Source organism: Marmota flaviventris, chromosome 3 (assembly GCF_047511675.1).
Source record: "Marmota flaviventris isolate mMarFla1 chromosome 3, mMarFla1.hap1, whole genome shotgun sequence".
NCBI classification, from domain to species: Eukaryota; Metazoa; Chordata; class Mammalia; order Rodentia; family Sciuridae; genus Marmota; species Marmota flaviventris.
Window position 1 is genome coordinate 9750248 of NC_092500.1, and position 26975 is coordinate 9777222.

Sequence of the window (26975 nt, forward strand, 5' to 3'; positions counted from 1 at the left end):
GGATGGGTTTCTAGAATTGGGCTTGCTGGCCAGAGCGTATATATTGAAGTTTTGCTAAGTATTAGTAACTACCCTCCAAAGAACTATATCCTATACATTCAAAACAGTAACAGGAGAGGCTGGTGGGGCTCAAGTCTGTAATCCCAGAGGCTCCAGCTCAGAGGCTGAGGCAGGAGGTAAGAAAGTTCAAAGCCAGCCTTAGCACTTTAGCTAGGCTCTAAGCAGTTTAGCGAGACTTGTCTCAAAACAAAACAAAAAATTAAAAGGGGCTGGGGATGTGGATCGGTGGTTAAGCACCCCTGGATTCAATCCCTGGTTCAAAACCAAAAAGTAAACGGAAGTGTCCTATTTCCCACACCTTCCCTAGCATTAAATATTATCCATGTTTTCTTTTTCTGTGTGTGTGGGAGTAGGGGTGTGTGGATACTAGGGATGGAACCCAGAGGCGCTTTACCACTGAACTACAAGATCTAACAGTAGTTGCTTAGAGCCTGACTTAGTTGCTGAAACTGGCCTTGAATTTATTGTCCTCCCTCAGCTTCCTAAGCAGCAGGGATTACAGGCATGCCATATTTTAATTTTTTGCCTCTACCATGAAGAATGCTTCTTTTTATAATGTGCCCCCACAAATTATTAATACAAGGATTATTTATATATATTTAGCCAACTGACCTGAATCACAGACTCTGAAGTTTGGATAGCCCAGATCCTTATCTGACCCATGAAAATGTAGTAATGAGTCTTTGTTGTATGCTTACATAGTTTGGTGGGGCTTAGAGGCTGGCAATATGTCCTGATACAGTCCTCAGGCTTTTCATCCTTGGAAGGGTATTTCTGAGTATGGTTTTTCTTTTCTTTTTTGGTACCGGGATTGAACCCAGAGGGGCTTAGCCATCGAGCCACATTCCCAGCCCTTTATATTTTGTTTAGCAACAGGGTCTCTCTAAGTTGCTTAGGGCCTTGCTAAAATGCTGAGGCTGTCTTTGAACTTGCGATCCTCCTGCCTCTAGAAACACCTAAGCCACTAGGATTACAGATATGTGCTGACTATAAGGTATTCGTGTCACACTGGTGAGAAGTCAGAATATTGATTCCTGTTGAGAGGATAATATTTGGGAAAGGCAATAGTGTAGCTTCTGGCAGTTGGGAAGTTTCCGTTTCTTGAACTGGGTGATTGGTACATTGGTATGTTCATTTTGGGTAATTCATTAAGCTGTACACTTAAGAATTATGCTCTGGTATGTGTGTTAATTTTTTTTTTTTTAAGTAGGCTAGCTATATAATTTTGAGGGCAGCTTAATAGCTCGGTGCCAGTGGTTTTTTAACTCTTTTATGGGTTCTTTTAAGAAATGCTAGAGCTAGGAGTAGCTCAGCATGCATGAGGCTGTGGGTTTGATCCCCAGTATTTCAAGGAAAAAAAAGAGAAAATGCTAGATCAACACTGTTGAAGGTAAAGCAGGCAGTCTTGTGTGAAAGGCACAGAACATGGATGATTTCAATTACAAAGTCATTCACAAAGCTAACGTGAAGAAGTTTCAGGAAAACCAGTTAATTTTATTGATATTTACAAAAGCAGTACATGATTTTTAAAAATATTTGTTTTTTAGTTGTAAGTGGACACAATAAACTTTATTTTATTTTCATGTGGTGCTGAGGATCCAACCAGTGCCTCACGTGTGCTAGGCTAGCGCTCTATTGCTGAGCCACAACCCCCGCCCACAATACATGATTTTTTTTAGATGGTACTAGAGATTGGACCTAGCTGTGCTCTACCACTGAATTATTCCCCATCTCTTTTTATTTTGAGACAAGAGTCTTTCCAAATAAGTAGTTTTAAGTCTAAAAGAGCTCTTTCAGTTATAAAATTGCCAAGGGATAAGAAGACATTGGGAATCATGCAGCTCAGTGCTTAGCCCTCTGGGCGGAAATGAGATGATGCATGAAATGAGAGAAAGCAGCATAATACAGAGGACAGAGCGCTGTGGAAGGAATAGTGAAAGGCTGGCATGGGGAGGACATGGGGAATGTGACATTGCTGAAGATTCCCAGGAGAAATGCTCAGCAGCAGATGCCACATTAGGTGAGACTGTTGCCAGTTAGAGGTCATGTCAATGGACAAAGGAACAATAAGGGTGCTTGCAAGCAATGGGTGATGCCCCATGCTGGAGCCAAGGGAATGCAGCCGTGGTGGGGTGTCCTAGAACCCTAGGTTCCCTGGCTCTTCTATCCCCCAACCCTAAAGCCCATGGTTTACACCTTTCCTGTTTCTGTCTTGCTGAAATTTGAAACTAGTGATATGATAGTTCTTAATAAGGGTAAGGGGTGGGTTTACAGTCCTTTTGAAAATTTTTTATTATTATTTTTTGGGGGTACTGGGGATTGAACTCAGGGGCACTGGACCACTGAGCCACATCCCCAGCCCTATTTTGTGTTTTATTTAGAGACAGGGTCTCACTGAGTTGCTTAGTGCCTCAGTTTTTGTTGAGGCTGGCTTTGAACTTGTTGTGATCCTCCAGCCTCAGTCTCCCCAGCCACTGGAATTATAGGTGTGTGCCATGGTGCCAGGCCCTTTTGAAATTTTTATAAAAGTTGTACGCCCCTCTCATAAATACGCATGTTAGGCTGGGATGTACCTCAATGGTAGTGTGCTTGTCTAGCATGCATGAGGCCCTGGGTTCAATCCCCAGTATCAAAAAAAAGAAAAAGCACATTAGCTTGTATCTCCATAATCATGCATATGGACTGTCTTGCTAGGACTCACACTGTAAGATTTCCTCTAATTATTGCCTCTAATACTGCACTCACTGCTCATGACCACAGAACTTTCTATTTTAGCTCTTCAATGACAGTCCTTCCCTAATTCAGTTCACACAAAAATTCAGAAAATTGTTACAGTAATTAAAGTGGCAGTGTCAAGGAGCTAGCACTGTTTTACGTGGGTTCCCCATAACTGCTAGATTTGGTTAAGAAAGGCTCTGAAGGGGAAGAATTTTAGCCAGAACCTGAAGGACCTGACTAAAAAGGTAAGATCTTGGACAAATATACTGTCTCAAAGGGGGGAAAAAAAAATTCCTGAAGGAAACAGTTCTGAGTGATGAGATGTGGATGTTTTTTTTTTTAACAGGATCATCCTTGACATCACACTCTAACTCCCATCAGCAAACACTCGGCTTCACTGCAAGTCCTGTCTAGAATCTGACTGTCACCTCCTCTATGGCCACCTTGCTGGTCCCAACCTGGCCCCCTTCAGCATGCTCTTAGCACACAACAGCCAGAGAGATACCAGTTAGATCACAGCATTCCTCACTCAACCTAAGGCCTTCACTGCCCCACATACCACAGGGAATTCTGGGGTCCCTGGATTAGCCCCTAAGGTGCTGCAGGTGATGCTGCTAGAAGGACCCACAGCACCATGATGACCAAGTAGGCCCCAGGATTCCATAACTTTCAGTTCTGCTCCATCCCTTCTAGCTGTGTCACTTTGCTAGGCTGGTTTCTTTATCTAAAAAATAAGGAGATGTGCTGGGCAGTGATATTAGCAAAACCATATTGTTTTATTGTGTGCAGGTCCAAATATGTAAAAACGCAGCCATTATGAAGTCAAACAACAACAAGTGCTGGTGAGGATGTGGGGAAAAGGGTACACTTGTACATTGCTGGTGGGACTGCAAATTGGTGCAGCCAATTTGGAAAGCAGTATGGAGATTTCTTGGAAAGCTGGGAATGGAGCCACCATTTGACCCAGCTATTCCCCTTCTCGGTCTATTCCCTAAAGACCTAAAAAGAGCATGCTACAGGGACACTGCTACATCGATGTTCATAGCAGCACAATTCACAATAGCAAGACTGTGGAACCAACCTAGATGCCCTTCAATAGATGAATGGATAAAAAAAATGTGGCATTTATACACAATGGAGTATTACTCTGCATTAAAAAATGACAAAATCATAGAATTTACAGGGAAATGGATGGCATTAGAGCAGATTATGCTAAGTGAAGCTAGCCAATCCCTAAAAAACAAATGCCAAATGTCTTCTTTGATATAAGGAGAGTATCTAAGAACAGAGTAGGGTCGAAGAGCATGAGAAGAAGATTAACATTAAACGGGGATGAGAGGTGGGAGGGAAAGGGAGAGAGAAGGGAAATTGCATGGAAATGGAAGGAGACCCTCAGAGTTATACAAAAGTACATACAAGAGGAAGTGAGGGGAAAGGGAAAAATAATACAAGGGGGACAAATGAATGTTAGTAGAGGGGGCAGAGAGAGGGGAGGGGAGGGGAGGGGAGGGGGGATAGTAGAGGATAGGAAAGGCAGCAGAACACGACAGACACTAGTATGGCAATATGTAAATCAATGGATGTGTAACTGATGTGATTCTGCAATCTGTATATGGGGTAAAAATGGGAGCTCATAACCCACTTGAATCAAAGTGTGAAATATGATATATCAAGAACTATGTAATGTTTTGAACAACCAACAATAAAAAATTAAAAAAAAAAAAACAAATATGTAAAAACAAGTCCTGTAATGCACCAATAAAAAATGCAAAAAAAAAAAAAAACCCTGATAAATTTGAATAATGAATGGTCACAAGAATGAGAAAAAGATGTCTGTGATGGAGGGTGCTCATTGAAAGGCTGCCCAAGATCCAGGCCTGGACCCACACAATCTCAATTCCTCCTATAATCTATACTTGAAAACATACACCCTGTGTGTGTGTGGATCCATCTCTAATAAACTTTCTCTCCTGTATCAGGAAGTGAGGTCAGGCTAGAGCTAGAAACCATCCTCTTCTGCCCACCCACTGCACTCTGCTGGCCAGAGCGTGCCAGCAGTCCTTGCTTCACAGGCTGAGGGGAGATGAGACAGCGTGCTGAACCCAGGGCTAGGAGTGTGTCGGTCTGGATCTGCCGACCTCAGCCCCAGGTGTAAGCCCCTGCTCCACACCCCCCCTGTTGCCGACTGCTTCACTTCAGGAGCTGATTCCCCTCCACAAGTCCAGCTCAGGCCGACACACTAATTCTGGTGTTAACCACCAGTCCCTGCCTTGTCCCAGCCAGTCCCATTTCTCCAAGGCAAAATGGCCAAGAGGGCAGTTTGAGCAGAGAGAGACCATTTCTCCAGGTTAGCCTCCACCCAGGCCTAGGAAAGCTGGAATGCTGCTGTTTCCCCACACCCTGAAAATTTCATCTTTCAGTGGAACAAGATTAGACTCCAGGCTCATGTACTTCTTGAGGAACAGAGGCTGCTTTTTTCAGTCATTTTGGCCACAGAGACATTATTTAACACCATTTAATAAAAAGAAGTAGTGTAGACAGGAAGGTAGTGCAAAAAATAGTGTTGCCATGAGGACTAGCACTTGATGCTGGGAAGCTAAAGCCAGAGGAGACCACGGGTTGGGGGATGAGCATTCTTTGAAGGCAGGTGGCCTGCAGGCCAGAGAACCAAGTGAGCTGCTCATCCCAGGCCCCTGGATATTGGGCTCTTTGGAACTGGTGAGTATAAGGGGACGAGATGTTGAAATCCAGCTGCTGCTCCCCAAAGTGTCTGTCCAACAGAATGACTGGGATTCAGGTAGCTGAACGCTCACGTGTGGAGGGCACCCAAAGGCTTGTCCTGCCCTCAGAGCTCCCCAGGTCTGCTTGTGGCGTGGCATCCCTAGGCAGTGTGCCTGGTGGGCCTTCCCAGCATCTGCCCTGGCCTGGCATCTTGGCTTCCTCCATGCATCACCTTCCTTCTGCCAGCCCAGGAGTGCCAGTGTCTGCTCATGCTCTCATCCAGGACCAAACCCACTGGTTTGGCTAAAAAACAAACTACTCAGCCACACCCTCTCCCCTGGTCAGTGGGATTCTCCCCGGTCAGTCTCCTGACACATGTCTCTGGGTCTTCATTTCCTCCTTCGGCTGATGCTCTTCAGTTCATCCAATTCTTTCTCCATTAAGTGGGATTCAGCAGTGGTCTCAGAGAGCTGGAAGTCAAGCAGCAGCAGTTACAAACAAGTTTCTGGACCATGTTTGGGGTCTGAAAGGCCACTCTGCACTGAGGAAGGGCTTCCTGGCATTCCTCTAACACTGCTGGCCTCTGTGATGGGAAGCCCTTGGCAACTGGGCAGATATAATCCCAATGACCCAGGACCCACAAGAAGAATATTCACAATCCACTTTTTTTGGGTGGTGGTGGGTACAGGGGATTGAACGCAGGGTACTCAACCACTGAGCCACATCCCCAGCCCTAGTTTGTAATATTTTTTTTAGGTGTTGATGGATTTTTATTCATTTATTCATATGTGGTGCTGAGAATTGAACCTAGTGCCTCACATATGCTAGGCAGGTGCTCTACCACTGAGCCAAACCCAGCCCCCTACTTTGTATTTGAAACAGGGTTGCATTGAATTGCTTAGCACCTCATTTTTGCTGAGGCTGGCTTTGAACGTGCCATCCTCCTGCCTCAGCCTCCCCAGCTGCTAGGATTATGGGCATGTGCCACCAAATCCAGTAGTCAGTGGGTTTTAATAGTCACAGGAAACCAATGCTAATGCAGTGTGTGTCCCTCAGCAGGTCTGTTTTGGGTGCTGGTTAATGCCTACTTGGTATAGGACACCCTCCAAGCCGTGGGCAGACTGGTCTCTCTTCCTGGCATACCCTCATCCCAACCTGCATTCCTACTATCACCCTTCAGCATTAAGCTCAAATATCCCTTCCTCTATGGAGCTCTCCTGACTTGACAGAATACTTCCTCTCATGTGCTGACAACATCAGACCACACAGACTATGTCACCCATACCACAAAGCAGTGTAATTGTGTGTACTGTCTATCCCTGTTACAGACCTTGAAGGTAGGACCGTGTCTCATTTGTGTGTTTGGATGCAAGCAATGTACCTGGGCTCACAGGCACGGTGAGATATAGACTGGATGCAACGATGAGGGTGGGGCCTCCCTGAAGGGAAAACCTAGGCATCCCTTCCCCGTCACCTTCCTCACCATGTCCAGGAGGATGTCCACTTTCAGCCGCAAGAGATTGTTCTCTTCCTCCAACTGCTGGTTCCGCCTGCGGAGGCGCTGAGCCTCCCTCCGGTCCACACCCGCACTGATCCCTGTCTCTGGCAGAAGGACAGAACCCGCAGTTAAAAGGGAGGTTTCCTTCTGCAATCTTGTTTGAAAAAAATGTCAGGAAACACAGCCCACCTGTTATCCAATGGCCATTTTCAAACTTCAGGCTTTGCCCCGTCAGGTTCATAGTGGGGGTTCCATAGTCGAGGCCCAGCTCCACCTCCCGGGTTGAACGATCCAACTGTGGGTGAGAGACCACACATGGGCTTCAAGAGGCCACAAAACAGCACCCTCGTCCCAGTTCTTCTTCCACTAATTCTAGACTAACAATCTGTTTCTATCCTCTAATCATTACCTGCCACCTTTAATAATTTTTTAAGGGCCCAAAAATCAAATGATGTATAACAAAAAATTTAACTATAAAAGAGAAATGTCCTGCTTTAAACATGGGACATTTCCCCCAAAAGCTACATATGCTGAAATTTGTAAATTAAATTATTTTACACTTAAGGAATATACTCTTTTTCTCCTGCAGGGCTGCAGGTTGACCTCAGGGTCTTGCACATATCAGGGAAGCACTCTACCACTGAGCTATGTCCGCAGCTACAGAAATGAATTCCGCTGTAAATTTTTAATAAAATATTCTTTTCAAAATGTATTATAAATTATCATTTGCTTAATATGGAGCTATATACATCACAGAAAAAGCATAAAATTATAAAACCCAATTAATATTAGTAGCAGAAGCCATGTAAGCAGGCTGCTGCTTTTACCATGTGGCCAGAATGTGGGATGTCCCAGGTGCACTGCATCTTTGACAAAGAGGATTGGGAAGCTCATGGCTTGTAGGCATCAGGAACAGATCCCAGAATGCCTAGCCCTGGTCACAGCGGGGCTGTCCCCTAGTCTGATTTTAATTGGGGCAAGGAGGCAATGGATTCAAAGACCCAAAAGCTGGGCGAAGCCTCAGCCTTAACAGCCTTGCTGCCCTACCCTACTGACCTGGGAAGGACTGGCTACCCTGCACAATCAGTTTTGTAGGAAAAAGTCAGAGAAACTAGAATACATCATTCCTGGTGTGTTATATCAGCCATGGCAGACAGAATTTTGGTGGGGATGAACCCAGTACCTGGTCGTGGACACCAGAAGACTTCAGGAGAGATGACAATGACTGTATGCGTGGGATCTATGTGTATTTATGTGCTGAGGACAGAATAGAGACAGTTGGGAATGGAAGTAGATTTCCACATGTTCTGACTTCCTGTTATATAATTCTTTTTAAACTCAGCTTATACATTCAAATGGGTAGTATGTTACTTCAGAAAGGTATCATTTATTCCAATGACACTGTTATTGACATATTCACAGATATTTTAGAAAATCTCATTTTGACCATCACTAAGGAAATCATCATCCTTGAGATTAAATATGATGATTTCCTTGAGATTAAATTTGATTCTTAAACATGACTGATTCTAGCTGAGCCTTGGGAATAAAGTAGAAGCCAAATTGAATAGTATTGTTTGAAGCATGTCATAATGCGATTGTCTTCTCTAGAGTCGGTTCTATTTTTTTTAACCAAGGGCACTTAACCACTGAGTCACATCCCCAGCCCTTTTTTTTTTTTTTTTGTATTTTATTTAGAGACAGGGTCTCACTGAGTTGCTTAGGGCCTTGCTAAGTTGCTGAGGCTGGCTTTGAACTTGCAATCCTCCTGCCTCAGTCTCCCAAGCTGCTGGGTCTACAGGCATGCACCACCATACCTGGCTCTTTTTAGGTTCCTGAATAAACTATGACAATAATTCCCAAATAGGAGTTCAAAAATGGTTTGGGCAATAGCAATAATATGAATCAAAAGGATGCCTTCCAATGATGATGCCTCCTCTGGAGGTCCATACTCTCCACTTGGGAGACCACACTGGGCACTCCAGTTACACTGCACACCAGGCTGACCCCAGTCCCCACACTCACGGAACGTAGGTTGGAGAGGGAAGCAGATTTCCGAGGAGGTGTCTTCTTTGGACTGAATATATTCCCAAAGAGAGGCATCTTTGGCCTGATAAAGGAAAGCCTACTCTCCCTTCTCCTAGGGTCAGAAAAAGTCAGATAGTTGGATCAGTGATCTTGCGCCACTGCTCTCATATCATAAAAACATATTTTCTCCCACAGCTACTAACAGCCTGGTAACAGTTCCCATGTGTTGAATGTTCTCTATGTGCCACGCAGTATGCTAAGATCTCTGCAAGAAATATTTAACTTACAACCTCCATTTGACAAGCTGCTTATCTGCCCCAATTGACAGCTGACGTTTAGAAAGCTAAGGTTTGAGTGGGAGTGAGTGGTGTAAGTGGCTCTACAGTTACATTAACCACAGGCAGGTCCATCACAAGTTGACATCACCAACTATTATGGCTTAGACGGGAGGTGTTCCCCAAAAGCTCATGGGGTGAGACAATGCAAGAAGGTTCAGAGAAATGATTGGGTTGTGAGAACCTTGACTCAGTCAGTGCATTAATCACCTGATGGGATTAACTCTGTGGTGATTGAAAATGGGTGGGGTATAGCTGGAGGAGGTGGGGCACTGGCATCATGGCTTTGGTGTATATATCTGTATCTGGCAAGTGGAGTCCACGTTCTGTGCTTCCTGATATTTGTGTGAGCCGTGTTCCTCTGCCACACTCTTCTGCCATGATGTTCTGCTTCACCTTGAGCCCCAAGGAATGAAGCTACTATCTATGGATGGAGACCACTAAAACTGTTGGCCCCCAAATAAATTGTTATTCCTCTACAATTGTTCTGGTCAGGTCCTTTACTCACCACAGTGAAAAAGCTGACTAAAATACCAACTTCACAGTTAAGAGCAAAGAATGCCATCTCTGCTGTTCAGGTCACTGTTAAGAACTGCTTTGGGAGTAAAAATATGCTCCATTTTGAAGAAACAAGGTTATACTTATATTTCACCCCCAGGATGATAAGAGAGCCACTTGGTCCACATGGCAAAAGGTCCATGTGCCCTATATAAGGTGAGGACGAAGGAAAGAGGAAAACATAACAGGCAGAGCTGACGTTGCCACCCACCATACATCCATCAGCTTTCAGAAGCCTCTGACCTACCTAGAACAATTCACACAGGCCCAGTGAAGTAGATTTACTGTCACCCAAGTTTGGGGGAGGAAGAGAGCAGAGGTAAATTTTTTATTTAAGTATAACATATAGATAGGTCTAAAATCATAGTGTAAAGTTTTATGAGTTTTTACTACACACACATGACCATCTTGCAGATCAGGGTACACAGCTTTCAGCACCCAGGACACACCCATCAACTTCATATCCACAAATTGCTATAGAAAGTTTCCTTTTGCACCTGGCTTTTTTTTTTGGGGGGGGGGGTCTTTTTTCTTTTTTGTACCAAGGACTGAACCCAAGGGCGCTTAACCACCAGGACACATTCCCAGCCCTCTTTATATTTTATTTTGAAACATGGTCTCATTAGGTTGCTTACACCCTTACTAAGTTGCTGAGACTGGCTTCTAACCTGCAATCCTCCTGCCTCAGCCTCCTGAGCTGCCGAGACAGGGGTGTCCCACCATGCCCAGCAGCACCTGGCTTCTTACACTCAACATCATGTTTATGAGATTTATCCACGTTGTTGTATGTGTTAGTTTGTTCACTTGCATGGGTGTATATATTCTACTGCAAGAGCATATCAAAAGTTATTTGTCCATTTTATAGATGGTGGACATTTCCCATTATTTGGCTATCAAAAATAGTGCTGCTAAGAACACATTTGGGGAGCTGGGGTTGTGGCTCAGTGGTAGGGCGCTTGCTTAGCGTGTGTGAGGCACTGGGGTCGATCCTCAGTACCACATAAAAATAAATAAAGGTATTGTGTCCATCTACAACTATGAAAAATATTTTTTAAAAAAAGAACTCACTTGGACATGTACCTCCATACACCTATGAACACTTTTCTGTTTCTTTACTTCGGGGTAATATTGTTGAATATAAATATTGGGGATTGAACCCAGAGCCCTGTGCACTGAGCTACATCCACAGTCTTTTTTTTTTTTTTTTTTTGGTGGTACTGGGGATTGAACCCAGGGCCTCAGGAATCCTAGGCCAGCACTCTACCACTGAGCTATAACCCCAGCCTCACCCCTAATCCTTTTTAAATTCTATTTTGACACAGGGTCTCACTAAGTTTCCTAGGCTGGTCTTGAACTTGTGATCTTCTGCCTCAGCCTCCTGAGTAGATGGAATTACAGATGTATGCCATCACACCCTGCTATATCTGTAGGGTTTTGTTTGTGGGGGTTTTGTTGTTTTTCAGTGCTGGGGATCAAACTCAGGGTCTCATGCATGCTAGGCAAGTGCATGCATGACTGAGCAGCAACCCTAGTCATATATCTTTGGTTTTAATAGGTACCGCCAAATAGTTTTCCAAAGTTACTGTACCAATCTATACTCCTAACTGCAGTGTTATGAGGGACCCTTATGAACATTTTCTGTCTTTCATTTTAACCATTTTGCTAAGTATGGAGGGATGCTGCATTGTTTAATTTGCTTTTCCACAATAATTAAGTTGAGTATCTTTTTTGGACATATGGATACACTCTCTTGTGATATGCCTGTTAGAATCTTCTGCAATCTTTCTATTGGGTTGTCTGTCATCGTCTTGTTGAGTTACAAAGGTGCTTTATATATGCTACATACTGGTCCTTTGTTATATATCCGTATAGTACTGAAAATATCTTTTCTCAATTTGTGACTTGCCTTTTTGCTTTCTTATTGATTAAAAATGTTCTTAATTTTAATTATTATTCAATGATAATAAACTTTTTATTCAGTTTAAGAAATTTTTGTTATCCTAAGGTCAAGATAAACTTTATGTCTTGGGCTGGGATTGTGGCTCAGTGGCTGAACACTTGCCTCACACATGTGACGCACTGGGTTTGATCCTCAGCACCACAAAAAAAAATAAGTAAACAAAATAAAGATATTGTGTCCATCCATAACTAAAAAATTTTTAAAAAAAACTTTGTCTTGCTTTTTCTTTTTTGTTATTTTTTATGATAATTTTTAAACTTCTAAGATTTTATTCTTTTACTTTTTATATTTGGAATTATAGTTCATTAAATGGGAATTAATGGTCTATGCCCAGCTGGAGACATTTAAAGAAGGAAAAGCAAGCCAGGTTGTTCTTGCCAAACCCCTCAATTAAGCTAAGGGCACTACATCTGAGTACAAGAGAACCAGCTACAGGCCTAACTGTGCTCCTCAGTTGATTGGTAAACCACAACATGTTGCTTAATTTCTCAGGTTTTAACTAAGGCACCTCGCTCATTCTCAAAACCTTTAACCTATTATCTGTCAACCATACAGTCATGCACAACATAACAATGTTTCAGTCAACAATGCACCACATATACAACATTGGTCCCATAATACAATGGAAATGAAAAAATCCCTACGACTTAATGACATCATGGCCAGTCGTATAACAGTACAGCAAATACATTTACGTATGGCATATAATAATAAACAACTATGCTACTGGTTTGTGTATTTGCTATAATTTTATCATTAGAGTACAGTGCTTCTATTTATAAAATATAGTGTAAAACAGCATGCCATGTTATGCCAATAGTAGCCTCAGACATTTCATTTCCCTGTCTCTTGACTGCATCATTTTCTCTTCTGCTTGATTTAATGCCCTGTTTTGTTCATTATGGCCCTAGGCGTAATAGGCTGTAATGTAAATATGCCATCTATATGCTAGGTATATAATACAATACCTAGCAAATAGCCTAGGTGTATGCTAGGCTATACCACACAGGTTCATGAAAGAACACTTTCTCATGTCTGCACAATAATGAACCCCCCCCCCCCCCCCCCCCGCCATGACACGTTTCTCAGAATGTGTCTCTGTCATTAAGCAACCTGATGACTGTATTACAGATGAGGGAAAGGATGGGTCTTCCTTTTAAGTCAGCTCTAATAATCTATAAACAACTCTGGAAAGTTTCTGGGATTCTGGGCCAGTGGAGGAGCCCTGGGATATAAGCTGTCCCTTGGCCCAGGGCAGCCTTCCTTCCTTCTAGTGAAACTCCTTGGGGGAGAGGGCACAGTACAAAGGAAGTGAAGAGAGGGCGCTTAGCTTCTAACATCCCCCCCCTGCTGCTAACCCTCAGCGGGACCCCCGCATTCATCCCCCTTGGGCCTGGCTTCTTTATTTGTAATCAGGAATAATAACAGAATCTGGATCACACACTGTTAAGAGTGTATTATTTGTAAGACATTGTAGCATTTGGTCCTACAATGACCTTGGAATAGGATCAAGTGTGTTCCCATCTATAGATAATAATACTGTTAATCAAAATGCAAAGCTTAGTTTCCAACAGCTCATAAAATCTATTATCTTATTTTAATTCTAATAAGAAGGCAATGGAGAAATTTTCGGCTTTCATCGGCTTCTCAAAGGGAAACGTGTCCCCCAAAGACTTAAAGCCAGGTACTGGTCTCGAAGACACCCGGGCCGCCAGGGCTGTTGGACTCCAGTAACGGTTGTGAACAAACCTTCAGACGCACGATTTATCTGACCACCTCCAGGCCGAGTTACCGGGAGGAACCCGCGCCCCGGTCGGTTCCCCGTTCGGGAAACCCTGGGGCCCGGCGGAGACGCCCCAGCGCACCGCCTCCCGGCCCGACGCCCTCTCAGGGGCGGCCCGCGTATCCCGCCCGCCTCGGGCGAACCAGACCTCGCTGCCCGCGGGTCTCAGAGACGTACCCGATGCGTCCCCAAAGTCGGCGTTCAAACCAGAAGCCTCGCGCGGCGACCCCTCTCCGGCCCCTGTCACAAGCGGCGGCGCTTGGGGCTGGTCGCCCCACTCTCAGCCGCGCGCATGCGCATCTCTGTCCCGGACTCTACCACAGCGGAAAGAGGGGGCAATGGCGCGGGGGAGACCCGACGCGTGCCTACGCGAGGCACCGGAAACTTTTGGTGGTCTCCCTTTGGTTTATCAAGTGGATGATAGAAAGGAAATGTCTTATGGAGCCGTAAGGAGCCTGTGTCATACGACAAGGAGGAACAGCACTCACTCTCCCCACAAACACATTGGTCTGGTCGTCCGCGGGTGTCGCCTTGGTAACGGCGTCTCGCCGACTCCCGGGAGGCTGCCGGCGGTTCCATTGTTGTGGAAAAGGTGAAAGTAAGGGCCGCGCCCGGTGTTGCCTGGAGAACGCCGAGACTCACAGAAGCAAAATGGGCCTCTCCCCGACTCCCTTCCACCCACTGCTCCCCACGGCCACAAAGCAAAGGGCGCCCCTTCTTGGTGGATGTAGGGCCGCGGTGCTGGTGCCAGGCACAACTTTGCTGGGTCCCTTGAGGGACCCGCGGGGAAACCCGCCCCAAGTTCCTTGGATTCCGCGGAAGCTTTTAGGTAAGACAATGGACAGGTGCACGATGACCCCACTGCGGCAGCCTCTCCCTGCTCCCTGACTCCTGGGCGGCCTCGGGTAAAGGGCACTGAGGCCCAGGGACCGCTGCGGAGTCGCCCAGTGAGCAAGGGGCAGAGAATCCGACAACTCCTCATCTCCAGGAGTCCTAACAGCATTTATTTATTGGCGCCATTTGGTAAATGAAAAAACTCGGGTCATTCAAGGAATATTTACTGGCTGCTTAGTGGATGTACCAGGTCATCCATGCAACTAGGGACAGGATCCAGAGGTGCAGTTCTCCTCCAATTATGCCACGCTGCATTACAGAGCGGAGAGTTCTATGCCCTGGCACCAAAATCTGCACTGTTCAGACCAGAACTGTTCATTAAAAACATAGCAGGCCACATATGTAATTTTAAAATTTTAGTAATTACATTTTATAAAGTCAAAACAAGACCCCCCCCAAAAAAAAACAAGTAAAATTAATGTGAATATTTCAACCCCTTATGTCCATGATATTCTCACTGCAAATATAATCAATATTTTAAACTTTACACTGCTTTATTTTTGTTTTCTTTTTGGTCCAGGGATGGAACCCTGGGTCACTCAACCACTGAGCCACACTCCCTGCCCTTTTTTGTATTTTATTTAGAGACATGGTCTCACTGAGTTGCTTAGGGCCTCGCTTTTGCTGAGGCTGGCTTTAACTCGCAATCCTCTTGTCTCAGCCTTTCAAGCCACTGGAGTTACAGGTGTTTGCCACTGTACCCAGCTAGTTTTTTAATTTAAATTAATTAAAATTAAAATTTAACTAGGCATGATGGTGCATGCTGTAATTTTAATGGTTTGGAAGGCTGAGGCAGGAGGATGGCAAGTTGCAGGCCAGCCTTGGAAATTTTGTGAGACTCTGCCTCAAAAATAAATAAATAAATAAATAGGCTGGGGATGTAACTCAGTGGTACCAAAAAAATTAATTAATTAAATTAAAAAATTTTTTTGAAAATTTTTTTTAATATTTATTTATTTTTTAGTTCTCGGCGGACACAACATCTTTGTTTGTATGTGGTGCTGAGGATCGAACCCAGGCCGCACGCATGCCAGGCAAGCGTGCTACCACTTGAGCCACATCCCCAGCCCAATTAAATTAAAATTTAACTTTTTAGTCACACCAACCAAATTAAGGGCTCAATTGTCACATGTGACTAGAGGCTACTGTATGAGTAGCCTTTCCAAACTTGCTGCCCTATGTTTGGATGACAATTTCCTCTCCCTGTTATCTAATTAACTCCAGTTCTTCTTTTGACAACTTGACTTCCTTGATTAGGTCAAAACACTATTTAAGTCCTCTAGCACTGTACAGTGCCCTTCTAAGCAATAGTGACAGTAGTAATTCATTTTAATTCATAATTATTTTTCATAAATTATAATTAATTATGTAATCATTTGATTTTTACAAGTCTTCCCCAGTAGATATAACCCCCATTAGGATAGGGTTCAAGTCTGGTTTAGTTTCACCATTCTTTCCCCAGTAGGAGCACTCTGCTGGCTTTTGGCAGAATTGAGTAATTGAATGACTAAAAGTTAAAGTGAACAGGTTCAAGGTCAGCATTGTTTTTACATGCTAGAACATGTTAACTTTAAGTGGGATATTCACGCCTCAGTGGCCAGGATGTACTGCTGCCTGGGGATAGAGTCCCTGACAGTGCTGGCCCTAGGACAGCTACTTAATGAATCTAGATTTGTTCCTCCTTTTCCTCCCCAAGTAGCAGGAAGCAAAAAAAGCTGGGAAGAGAGTGTGTATCTTAAACATTTCTCTAAGCAGCATGCTCTTCAGTCCTCCCATTAGGCATGAGTGATAAGGTTAAGCTAAAGCAAGAGGCCTGTGTATGTGTGTATTGTGTATGTGTGTATTGTGTATGTGTGTATTGTATATGTGTGTATTGTATATGTGTGTATTGTGTATGTATGTATTGTGTATGTATGTATTGTGTATGTGTGTGTGTATGTGTGTATTGTGTATATATGTATTGTGTATGTATTGTGTATGTGTGTATTGTGTATGTGTGTATTGTGTATGTATTGTGTATGTGTGTATTGCGTATGTATGTATTGTGTATGTGTGTGTGTATTGTCTGGAGATAGAATCCAGAACCTTAAAAAGGCTAGGCAAGCACTATACCACTGGGCCACATCCCCAGCCCCAAAGCAGAAGGCTTTTTGACAGTGTCACCTAAGTCTGGCTTCTCTGAGAAGATGTTGCCGTTTTCCAGTCCTGCTGGGGAATGGGTGGGAGGCAACTGAGAAACCCTACAATGTGGGTATCTCCTCTCACCCTCTCCTCTTGGCCTGTATGGCTAAAGGCTGGAACCAGGAGGGAGCAACTATATTGTCCAGGGCCTGAGCTGGCCTTTCCAGCAGTCCTAGTGACTTGGGGCAGCCAAGACGGGTAGCCTTTTTGCACCAGAAAGAAGTGTGGGCATGAGTCTAAAAGAAATCAAACACTGCATGAACTGAATCCCTAAGGCATAATTGGCCTGACGGAGAAAGATGTAGAAGCAAATCATTCCCGTCCAACGTTCTAAATGCTGTCATAAAGGATGAATGTAGAAACCTGAGGGTCTCAAAGGAGATATGGTACTAGTGGCCTGGAATAACAAAGATGTGTCACCTGGGATGAGTACAGTATGGAACAGCATATGCAGAAGCAGAGAGGCACAGAGGGTGCAGCATGCATGGCCAGGGACCAGAAAGGTGGCCAGTGGGCTGGGCGTATGGGATGCATCACAGCTGGGGAGAAGCAGATGGCCTGAACCAGGAGAGAGGGAAGGAGAGTGTGGAAGGGCATCCAGGTTTATTTTCCCAACATACTTGACCTTTTCTCCCTAGTTCCATCTGTATGTTCTGCTTGAGGACAGGGTCTAAGTCTTGGGCTTCATTATAATCAGGTCTGTAATACTAGGCTCTGGATATGGAGGGCCCACAAATGGTGGTGATGGCCCCTTGGCCAAGAAACAAGGACTCAGGAGAGCAGGCAGCCTGGAAGAGTAGTGAGGAGACTAGTTTTCTGAGAGGGAGCAGAAAGCCCCAGGTAGATGGAGAGTCTGGTGCTGAGGAAATGGACCCAGTATCCTAGAATCACAGCATCTGAGATCTGGAAAGGGTGTTAGAGCCACTTAATCCAAATCTCCTCCTTTTTCAGTTGAGTCTCAGAGAGGCAAAGAGATTCAATTTCATTTCTAGTTTGGAACCCAACTTGCCTGGTGATCTGGAGCGCTAAACTTTTTAGTGTTCTAGGCTTTTTATTTTAAGTGGAGAGAAGCACGGGCCTCAGCAGGTTGAAAGAACAATTGGGTGTGCCTGGAGGTCCTCAGTGAAGAGGGGCTTCACGGACAAGCCTCCTCGGCCCCCCACCCCGTACACTTGTGTGGCGAGCCTGGCCAGCCGCCCTGCTGAGCAGGTGAGTGGGTCCGTCTCCTCCTCCTGTGTTTTCTTAGAAATGGTTTTATGCTATTTGTGATTTGTGATTTCCAGGAGGATGACTGAACCAACAGCAAGATTGGAGTGGGAAATGACAAGCTTTTAAACGTGAAAACTCTTTGATAGCCAATTTACAAGAAATTGGACAATGGATTGTTCCAAGAAGATGGAGGTCATCAATGTCATTGCCTTACCCATGATACCAGTGGATGAGAAGCTGGTGGTTTCACTCAGTGCACAGAGTGCAAGGGCGAGGGCTGGGAGGAAGGACATTCAGGAGCACCGCCCCTGTATCCTCTGGTGGATCACCAGCAATCAGACCAGATGCACCTGAGTGCCACCACTGAGGAACAGTGTTACAGTCTTGGCATTCATCACTCGCTAGTCCACTCTAGTCACATCCATTAGGTCATTAATTCTTTTTCTTTTTCTTTTCTTTTTTTGGGGGGCGGGGTACTGGGAATTGAACCCAGGGGTGCTTTACCACTGAGCCTCATCCCCAGCCCCTTTAGTTTTTATTTAGAGAAAGGGTCTCGCTAAATTGCTTAGGGCCTCACTAAGATGCTGAGGGTGGCTTTAAATTTGCAATCCTCCTGCCTCAGCCTCCCAAGCTGCTGGGATTACAGGGGTGGGGCACCGCACCCAGCAATTCATTAATTCTTAAGCCCTACCTAGCCTCTAAAAGAAGGTGAGACTGTGAAGGATTGTTTGACCTGTGAGGTTGTTGTTGTTGTTGTTCTTTTGTGGTAGTGGGGATTGAACCCAGGGGTGCTCTAGATATCTCCCCAGCCTTTTTTATTTTTCATTTTGAGACATAGTTTTGCTAAATTGCTGAGGCTGGCCTTGAACTTTCAATCTTCCTACCTTAGCCTCTCAAATAGCTAGGATTACAGGTGTGCACCACTGCACCTGTCTTGACTTGAAATGTTTAAAAAACTAATCAGAAAAAGCCCAGAAGGAAGTCCTGGATGTATTTGTTGAAAGAATAAGGAAGAAGAGGGAAAAGTCTAATTTTTCCCAGGGTCTTCTTTCCCTCTGTCTTCTAAGAAATAGTAGGCCAACCCTCTGTCCTCAGACAAGTGACCTTTGGCCCAGCTTTCTGCCTCAGATTGCCTTCACCTCTCCTCACCCACCAGCCCTTCTGCCTTGGCTCCACATCTACCCCTCTGGCATCCTCCAGGGTCTGCCAGCACCCATCTTCCCTGGTCCTGTCTTCCTTGATCCTCATCTCACTCCTGAACTGAGGCACCGCAGAACCCCCTCTTCTGGAGGACCACAGAGCCCATCCAGCAGCTAGACCCTTCAGATTATAAATCCCCCAGACTTTCCCACTCACACCTTCGAGTGCTGTGCGTGTCATCCCGCACCCCTCCCCTTCCAGCCCTCTCCAAAGCTCCTCAAGACGCAGCAGCAAGGTGGGAGCCCATGTGAATCTGCCCCGGGGTCTTGCTTTGCTGGGCCTCTTTCGAATTCCCCTTCTTTTTTTTTTTTTAGAGAGAGAGAGAGAATTGAGAATTTTAATATTTATTTTTTTTAGTATTTGGCGGACACAACATCTTTGTTTGTATGTGGTGCTGAGGATCGAACCCGGGCCGCACGCACGCCAGGCGAGCGCGCTACCGCTTGAGCCACATCCCCAGCCCTCGAATTCCCCTTCTTTCTTCTTAATCCCACACTCATCTCAACCTGAGCAATCCATTTCACTTATGGTTTGTCCTCTCCCTTCTTGGCATCTGCATTTTTCAATTGTTCTCCGATTGGTAAGAGCACTTGAGGGTAAAGGAGGTAAGAGAGCTTTATATGAGAGGGGAGAGAGGAGTGTGGCCCTTTTCCAAAGGCTGTCTCCTACACCAGCAGAGGCTCAGACAGGAAGAAATGCAACAGTTGAGAACATAAGGAGGGGGCCGTAGAACTGAGCATATTTTAACTGTGATAAACAAGGTCAAGATACTCTGACCCAGTCATCCCTCACCTGAAAATCTCTCTTAAATATTCCAAGATATAGAAACCGCTCTCTGCATGGCCCTGTGGCCTCGCAGCATTAGTTACTGATGTGGGAAAAAAGAGGCTGGGCCCCCAAGGAATTTTCAGGAAGCAGGTTTATTGACTGCAGAGTCCAGAGAGGCTATCGCCTTAAACATTCTCTGGACCAAGGATTTGGAAAGTCTTTTAACTTTATACCCAGTGGTAGGAGGGGCTCGAAGATTTACATTTTTGTAGGAGTCTACATGACTGTATTATATTTTTTTTCTTGAGTTCACAGAAAGTGCTTTTTGTCCCACTTTTTAGATTAGTCAGAGGTTTTACAACAAAAGCAGAAGTGATATCATCGAATCTGTGGCCAAACTTAGTTTTTGCAAGCAGAATAACTTAGTCCTCACAAGAAATAGGAAGTCCTGTCTCACACTGAATTTTTTTTGGTAGAAATTTTTGCTAATGTTCTATTATAAAGCTTTCCAACAAGAAGAGGAATTTATATGTTACAAATATCATGGGGGTTTCTGCTTAATTAAGGTAAGGTTCTTCTGGGTATGTAGGGTCTCTGGTCTGCTTCATTGTAACTGCAATAAGTTGTAAATAGCTTAAATATTCAATAGCTTAAATGTATTAAGGTGCATCCTTTAAAAGGATTAGTATGTTATTGAACACAATTAGTATGAAGATTACCGTACAGAAAATGCCCCTAATAATAGCTGGGAGAAGTCAGAGCAGTAAAACAGGCATCCACTGAGATTGTAATTATGTATGTAAAAAATAATGGAAGGAAATCTCCCCTGAGTCTAACAGAATTGTTAGCCTGGTGGCATTACAGATGGTTCTTGCTCTTTTTTGTATTTCCCAAGGTATCTGCAATATGGTCAGCTTTCATTTATACTCAGAGAGCAATTCCCTTAAGATGAAGAGGTGTGATGGGGCTTGGGGTGTACCTCATACTTACCTAGCATGTGCAAAATCTAGGTTCCATCCCCCAGGAAAAGTGTGCATATTTGCAGAGAAAATAACTGGAGACAGGGCCGCCCTCTTTGCTAGGCAAGCCCCCGCTTCTTGTGGGTGATCACTGCCTGGAGACTTTCCTTAGCTGCCTCACCTCCCAGCCTGCCTAATTGGCTCCATGCTCCAGGTGCATCAGAAGATTGGGAATATGGACCTAGAGCACAGCCCGATGACCGACAGTCTGGTGAGTTTTAGGTCCTAGAGCTGAGGCAAGGATTTGGGGGACGGGGGGCAGGGGGCAGGGGGTCATCAAGATGTTGCAATGCCTGCATGCTCCTCCACATTTTTGAAAATATGTGAATATTTGAAAGTTTGTTTGCACAAATTTTTAAATTTAATAGAGCCAGACATGGGGTGGCACACTTCTTTAATCCCAGCAGCTCAGGAGGCTGAGGCAGGAGGATCAAGAGTTCAAAGCTAGCCTCAGCAATTTAGTGAGGTTGTACATAACCTAATGAGACCATGTCTCGAAATAAAAAAATTAAAAAGTATGAGGGTGTGGCTCAGTGGTTAAGTGCCCCTGGGTTCAATCCCTGGTATAATAATAATAATAGACTTTCTAAACAAAGTTTGACATTCACAGAAAATTTGAATGGAAAGTAGTTTCTCCATATAACCACAATCCCCAGGACACAACCTCCCTGAGGATTCCACACCTCAGTTGTTACAATCCATGAACCTGCATTGACACACTGTTACCACTCAGCATCCCTGGTTGACACTGGGTTCATTCTGGGGTTGCACATTCTGTGGGTTTGGACACATATGACCTGCATCTCCCATTGTACCTGTAGAATAGTTTCACTGGCCTAAAACTCCTCTGGGCTCTATGTGTTCATGTCTCCCTACCCTTAACCTCTGGCTACCACTGATCTTTTTACTGTCTTTGTAGTTGTACTTTTTCTTTTTTTAATTTTAATTTTTTTAGTTTTTTAAAAAAATTTTAATTTGTTCTAATTAGTTATATATGACAGAAGAATGCATTTTTGACACATTGACACAACGGAGCACTTCTCATTCTTCTGGCTATACATGGTGCAGAGTCACTCCAGAAATGTAATCATACATGTATATAGGGTAATAATGCCTGTCTCATTCTACCATCCTTCCTGTCTCCATAGCCCTTCTTCTCCCTGATAGATCCAACCTGATCTTTTCTTAAAATTGGGCATCTTGCCACAAAACCATGAAAAGATAATTTCGGCTTTACTATAAATTACTGCAAATTCTGAACCTGCTTGGAATGCCTGCCCGTGCCCTGAACTCACCCATGTCCGGTTTTCCCTGACCAGATAACAACCTTTTCCTAAACCTTAGTGACGCCTCATAAATTCTGGCCTTCCCTGGCCGGATAACGACCCTCTCTGAGTCTCTAAGATCTCCATAAATTCTGATGCTGGGGCCAGCAAAAATGTAAACTTGTGTTATGCTCCTCAGAGTGTTGTTATCTGTAACCCCCCTTTGTGTAACTTTTTGGGCTATAAAACTGGGCCGCAAAGAAGCCTCGCGGCTGTCCTTGGCTCCCACGATTTTGATGGGCAAGGCAGCCCGGCCGGTCGAAATAATAAGCTTGCTTTAATTTGATTTTAATTGGAGTCAGTGGTCTTTTCTTGCGTCCTGGTCTAACATCCCCTCACTCCCCTCTACACAATCCATTGGTTCCTTCATTCTTCCCTATACCCTCCCCTCCATAGATCAGCATCTGCTTATCAGAGAAAACATTTGGGCTTTGTTTTTTTGGGACTGGCTTATTTCACTTAGCATGATATTCTCTAGTTCCATCCATTTACCTACAAATGCCATAATTTGATTCTTCTTTAAGGCTGAGTAATATTCCATTGTGTATATATGTACCACATTTTCTTTATCCATTCATCTGTTGACAGACATCTAGGTTGGTTCCATAGTTTAGCTATTGTGAATTAAGCTGCCAAAAACGCTGATGTGGCTGTGTCACTGTAATATGCTGTCTTTAAATCCTTTAGCTATAAACCGGTGAGTGGGATGACTGGGTCAAATGGTGGTCCCATTCCAAGTTTTCTGAGTAATCTCCATATTGCTTTCCATAGTTATTGCACCAGTTTTTAATCCCACTAGCAATGTATGAGTGTACCCTTTCCCCCCACATCCTCACCAACACTTATTATTACTTATAATCTTGATAATTGCCATTCTAACTGGAGTGAGGTGAAATCTCAGTGCTTTTCTCTAATTGCTAGAGATAATGAACATTTTTTCATGTTGGTTGATTGATTGCATTTCTTCTTCTGTAAAATGTCTGTTCAGTTCCTCAGCCCATTTATTGATTTGTAGTTTTACTTTTTCTAGAATGTCATAGAATTGGGATCATACAATATATAGCTTTTTCAGATGGGCTTTCCTCACTTAGTAACATGAATTTGAATTTCTCTTCTTGTCTTTTCATGGTTTGGTAGCTTACTTCTTTTTAGTGTTTAGTAATATTCAATTGGTTGAGTATACCATAGTTTATTTATCCACTCACTTACTTGGGGCATCTTAATTGCTTCAAAGCTTTGGCAACTATGAATAAAGCTATTAAAAACAGCTCTGTGTAGAGTTTTTTGGAGGTGGATATCAGTTTTCAGCTTCTTTGGTAAATACCAAGGAGCAGAATAGCTGGATCTTGTAGTAAGAGTATGTTTAGTTTTGTTAGAAACTACCAAACTCTCTTCCAAAGTGATTGTACTATTTTGTCCTCCCACCACTGATGAGTGAGAGTTCTTGTTGCTCCGTCTACTCACCAACATTTGATGGTGTCAGTGTTCTGGATTTTGGCCATTCAAATTGGTATGTTTTAATTTGCATTTCTTTGATGACATGTGATGTGGATCATCTTTGCATATGCTTGTTAACCTTCTGTTTATCTTCTTTGATGAGGCATCTGTTAAGGTCTTAGGTCCAATTTTTAATGGAGTTATTTGTTTTCTTAACCACTGAGTTTTAAGAGCTTTTTGTGTATTTTGATCAACAGTTCTTTATTAGACATGTCTTTTGCAAATATTTTCTTCCAGTCTGTGACTTGTCACTTCATTGTCTTAACAGTGTCTTTGGCAGAGCAGAAATTTTTAATTTTAATGAAGTTCAGCTTTCCTCCTTTCATGGATTGTGCCTTTGGTATCATATTTAAAAAGTCATCACCAGGACCAAGGTCAGGTTTTCTCCTGTGTTATTCTTTAAGGGTTTTACAGATTTGCATTTTACATTTAAGATTGTGATTCACTTGGAGTTAATTTTTGTGACATCTGGAGTTCTTAACTCAAGAGTTGTGTACACTGAACCTTCAGCAATTCATCAGTGGTAGGTTAGGTTTTTCAACTGGTTCATGTGGAAGTTTCTGCTCCTGGGTTATGATTATCTGCATCTGCTTGTACCCTCCCCAACTGAGGAGGGTGCCCTGTGACTTTGATTCTCTGACAGGTCTAAGAAAAGTCTACTTTTCAGCTTTTTACTTATGAGGATATAGTGGTAGTTTGAGCTCCTTAAGTGTTGGACCATAAACTGGAAGGCTAAGGGTCAATTTTGATTTATTTTTATCAAAAAAAGTAAAACAAGCCCTCCAATAATTCCCTGTCTCTGTGTGTCTGTCTGTCTGTCTCTCTCTCTCATTCTCTCTCTCTCACACACAGCTTGTGGGAGGCCGGCATTTGAAGGTCCACTGCGCAGCCAGGTGTGGCTGAGCCCCTGTGAAAAGAAGAGCACAGGCTTGAGTCCCCTGCCCCTGCCTTTTGGCTGTCTTTGGATTTGGTACCAGTATGTGTTTGATTTTTATTTTCAGCTGAACTTAAGAACTCTGGGGCTCATGAAGAATATTTGAAAATGAGAGTAACAAAGCAGTGTCACCTGTCGGAGTTGTACCGAGGACCTGCCCCTCCGCGGAGTGGGGTGTGTCATTCAGAGTGGGCTCCACGGCTGCCCGGATTGTTCATGGGCACCTGGCGGCGACGAGGAGGGGGATGGAACCATGAAGACTTACTCTGGGGGGCGCCGGGTGCTGCGGGCAAGTCCTCGCTCTAACTGCAGGATTCCCGTCCACACGGAGGTCACTCACCTGCAGTCTGGGCCCGCTCTGGGCTTCCCTGTTTTCATTGTCCTGCACCAGGGGGCCTAGCGGCCTCAAGGGCAGTCCTGCGGTGGCCGAGCAGAGTGCGCCCTCTCTGGTCGCCCGTGTTCCGCTGCTCCCTATTCTTCGCACAGGTCTATTTGGCCTGCTTTCCAGTGTCTCCGGGCTCAGTGAGGGACTCCACTTGAAAGCCCAGGCCATCTGTTGGTAGTGCCCTTCTGTAGTTCAAGAGGAGAAGCTCTGTGTGTCCTGGTCCTCACTGGCGCCCCGGTGCTGTCCCTGGCCTTCCTCCTCCTCCTCCCCCTCCTCCTCCCCCTGGCCTTCTTCCTCCTCCTCCCCCCCTCCTCCTCCCCCTGGCCTTCTTCCTTCTCCCCCTCCTCCTCCCCCTGGCCTTCTTCCTCCTCCTCCTCTCCCTCCTCCTCCTCCCCCTCCCCCCCCCGCCTTCTTCCTCCTCTTCCTCCCCCTCCTCCCCCCCTGGCCTTCTTCCTCCTCCTCCTCCTCCTCCTCCTCCCCCTGGCCTTCTTCCTTCTCCCCCTCCTCCTCCCCCTGGCCTTCTTCTTCCTCTTCTCTATCACCCCCCTCCGTTGCTGTGGCCCGTCTTAACTCTACTCCTTCACTTCCTGCCAGTTCTCCACCTTAACTTTTTCACCCCTCCCACCCGGAATCTTGCTTCCCACCAAGTTCTCTGCCCCGGTATCCTGGCCTCACGATTGGCCTTCACCATTTTTAGTTTCCCCCTCACCCAACTTGTCCAGTACTGATTTGGGGGGTCAGTTAAATTCTTGAGTCAATCTTTTTGTCACACTTTTAACAATTTAAATAGCAATATGATGCATACTATTTCTAAAATTTTCAAACCATCTACAAGTATACAAGAATTAAAGTCACAGGGCAAGTCACAGCCCCCATTTCCCTCACTCACCCTAAGGATTGCTAATCCCAGTGGCATGTATCCTTTCAGAACTTTTATTTTTCATCCTGGAGATTGAACCCAGGGGCACTTTTCCCCTGAGCTACATCTTCTAGTCCTTTTAATTTTTTTTTTTTTTTTTTTTAAATTTTGAGGCAGAGTCTCACTACGCTGCCCAGGCTGGCCTTGAACTTGTGATCCTTCCACCTCAGCTCCTGAGATGCTGGAATTACAGGCGGGCACCACCCCACCTGGCCCTTTCAGATCTTCTTTAGGTTATTATTTTCATAGGTATTACATAATTTGGGGTTATTGTTTTCTATTTTTGACAAAGCCATGACTGTTACTTTGTAACCTGTGTTTGTTTTCTCTTATTCCTTTTCTCATTTATTTTTAGCATAAATACTTAGAGATTTTATAAGTCAGTACTACTGACCTGCCCTATCTTTCAATGGCTGTGTAATATTCTGTAGGTTGAAAATGGCATAATTTATTTAATTCATCCTTAATGCTAAATGTTTCAGTGGCACTTTGATGATACACATTTGAATATTTTTGTGCACATACCTTAGTGATCATTTGCAAGTATTTCTACAGAATAGAGCCTTATAAATAAATTTATAAAAGTCAAATTGTTTTTCATACTGAAGCCATTGACAGGAGAGAGACCAATAGCATTAGTCTCTCTACCCCACTCTTGAGTAGAGCTTCAAATTAAATTGTGGGTAAAAGCAAAGCAAAGTGCACACATACACACACACACACTGTTTGGAATGATTCCCCGTAAGGTGAAAAGTCATCTGTGGGAGAAAGTGTATGCTTTTGAGGAGAATTGTCAAAGTTTAAATTTCTGCTTTACTGTTCCCTCAAATCGTGACATTGGGGAAATGATTTAACCACCATGGGTCTCAATTTCCTGTAAAACATGGCAATAATGTATCTACCTTATAGGGTGCTACAGTACTTAGCTCAGGACACAGAAGTTCACCTGGCTCTCAGCAGAAGTGTTTTATGTGTATAAATGC

General features: G+C 44.3%; 2 protein-coding genes and 1 non-coding gene across 3 annotated transcripts in view; 1 reads left to right on the forward strand and 2 right to left on the reverse strand.

Moving 5' to 3' along the window:
* Window positions 1-5277: 5277 nt before the first annotated feature.
* Cby1 (chibby 1, beta catenin antagonist) lies at window positions 5278-13946 on the reverse strand. The gene is made up of 5 exons (XM_027930999.2): window positions 13839-13946; window positions 9023-9137; window positions 7187-7292; window positions 6983-7101; window positions 5278-5969 (listed from the first exon to the last, which is right to left on the reverse strand). The coding sequence occupies exons 2-5, from the start codon at window positions 9098-9100 to the stop codon at window positions 5889-5891; spliced, it is 384 nt and encodes a 127-aa protein (XP_027786800.1). The 5' UTR covers window positions 9101-9137; window positions 13839-13946; the 3' UTR covers window positions 5278-5888.
* Trnap-agg (transfer RNA proline (anticodon AGG)) lies at window positions 11128-11199 on the reverse strand. The gene has a single exon. It is a non-coding gene; the product is annotated as a tRNA-Pro (tRNA).
* A 7103-nt stretch (window positions 13947-21049) lies between the features above and the next one.
* Fam227a (family with sequence similarity 227 member A) overlaps window positions 21050-26975 on the forward strand; it is a 53136-nt gene continuing 47210 nt past the window's right edge. Inside the window, 1 exon segment of the mRNA XM_071609267.1 lies at window positions 21050-21143. The gene's annotated coding sequence lies outside the window, so the exon portion shown is untranslated.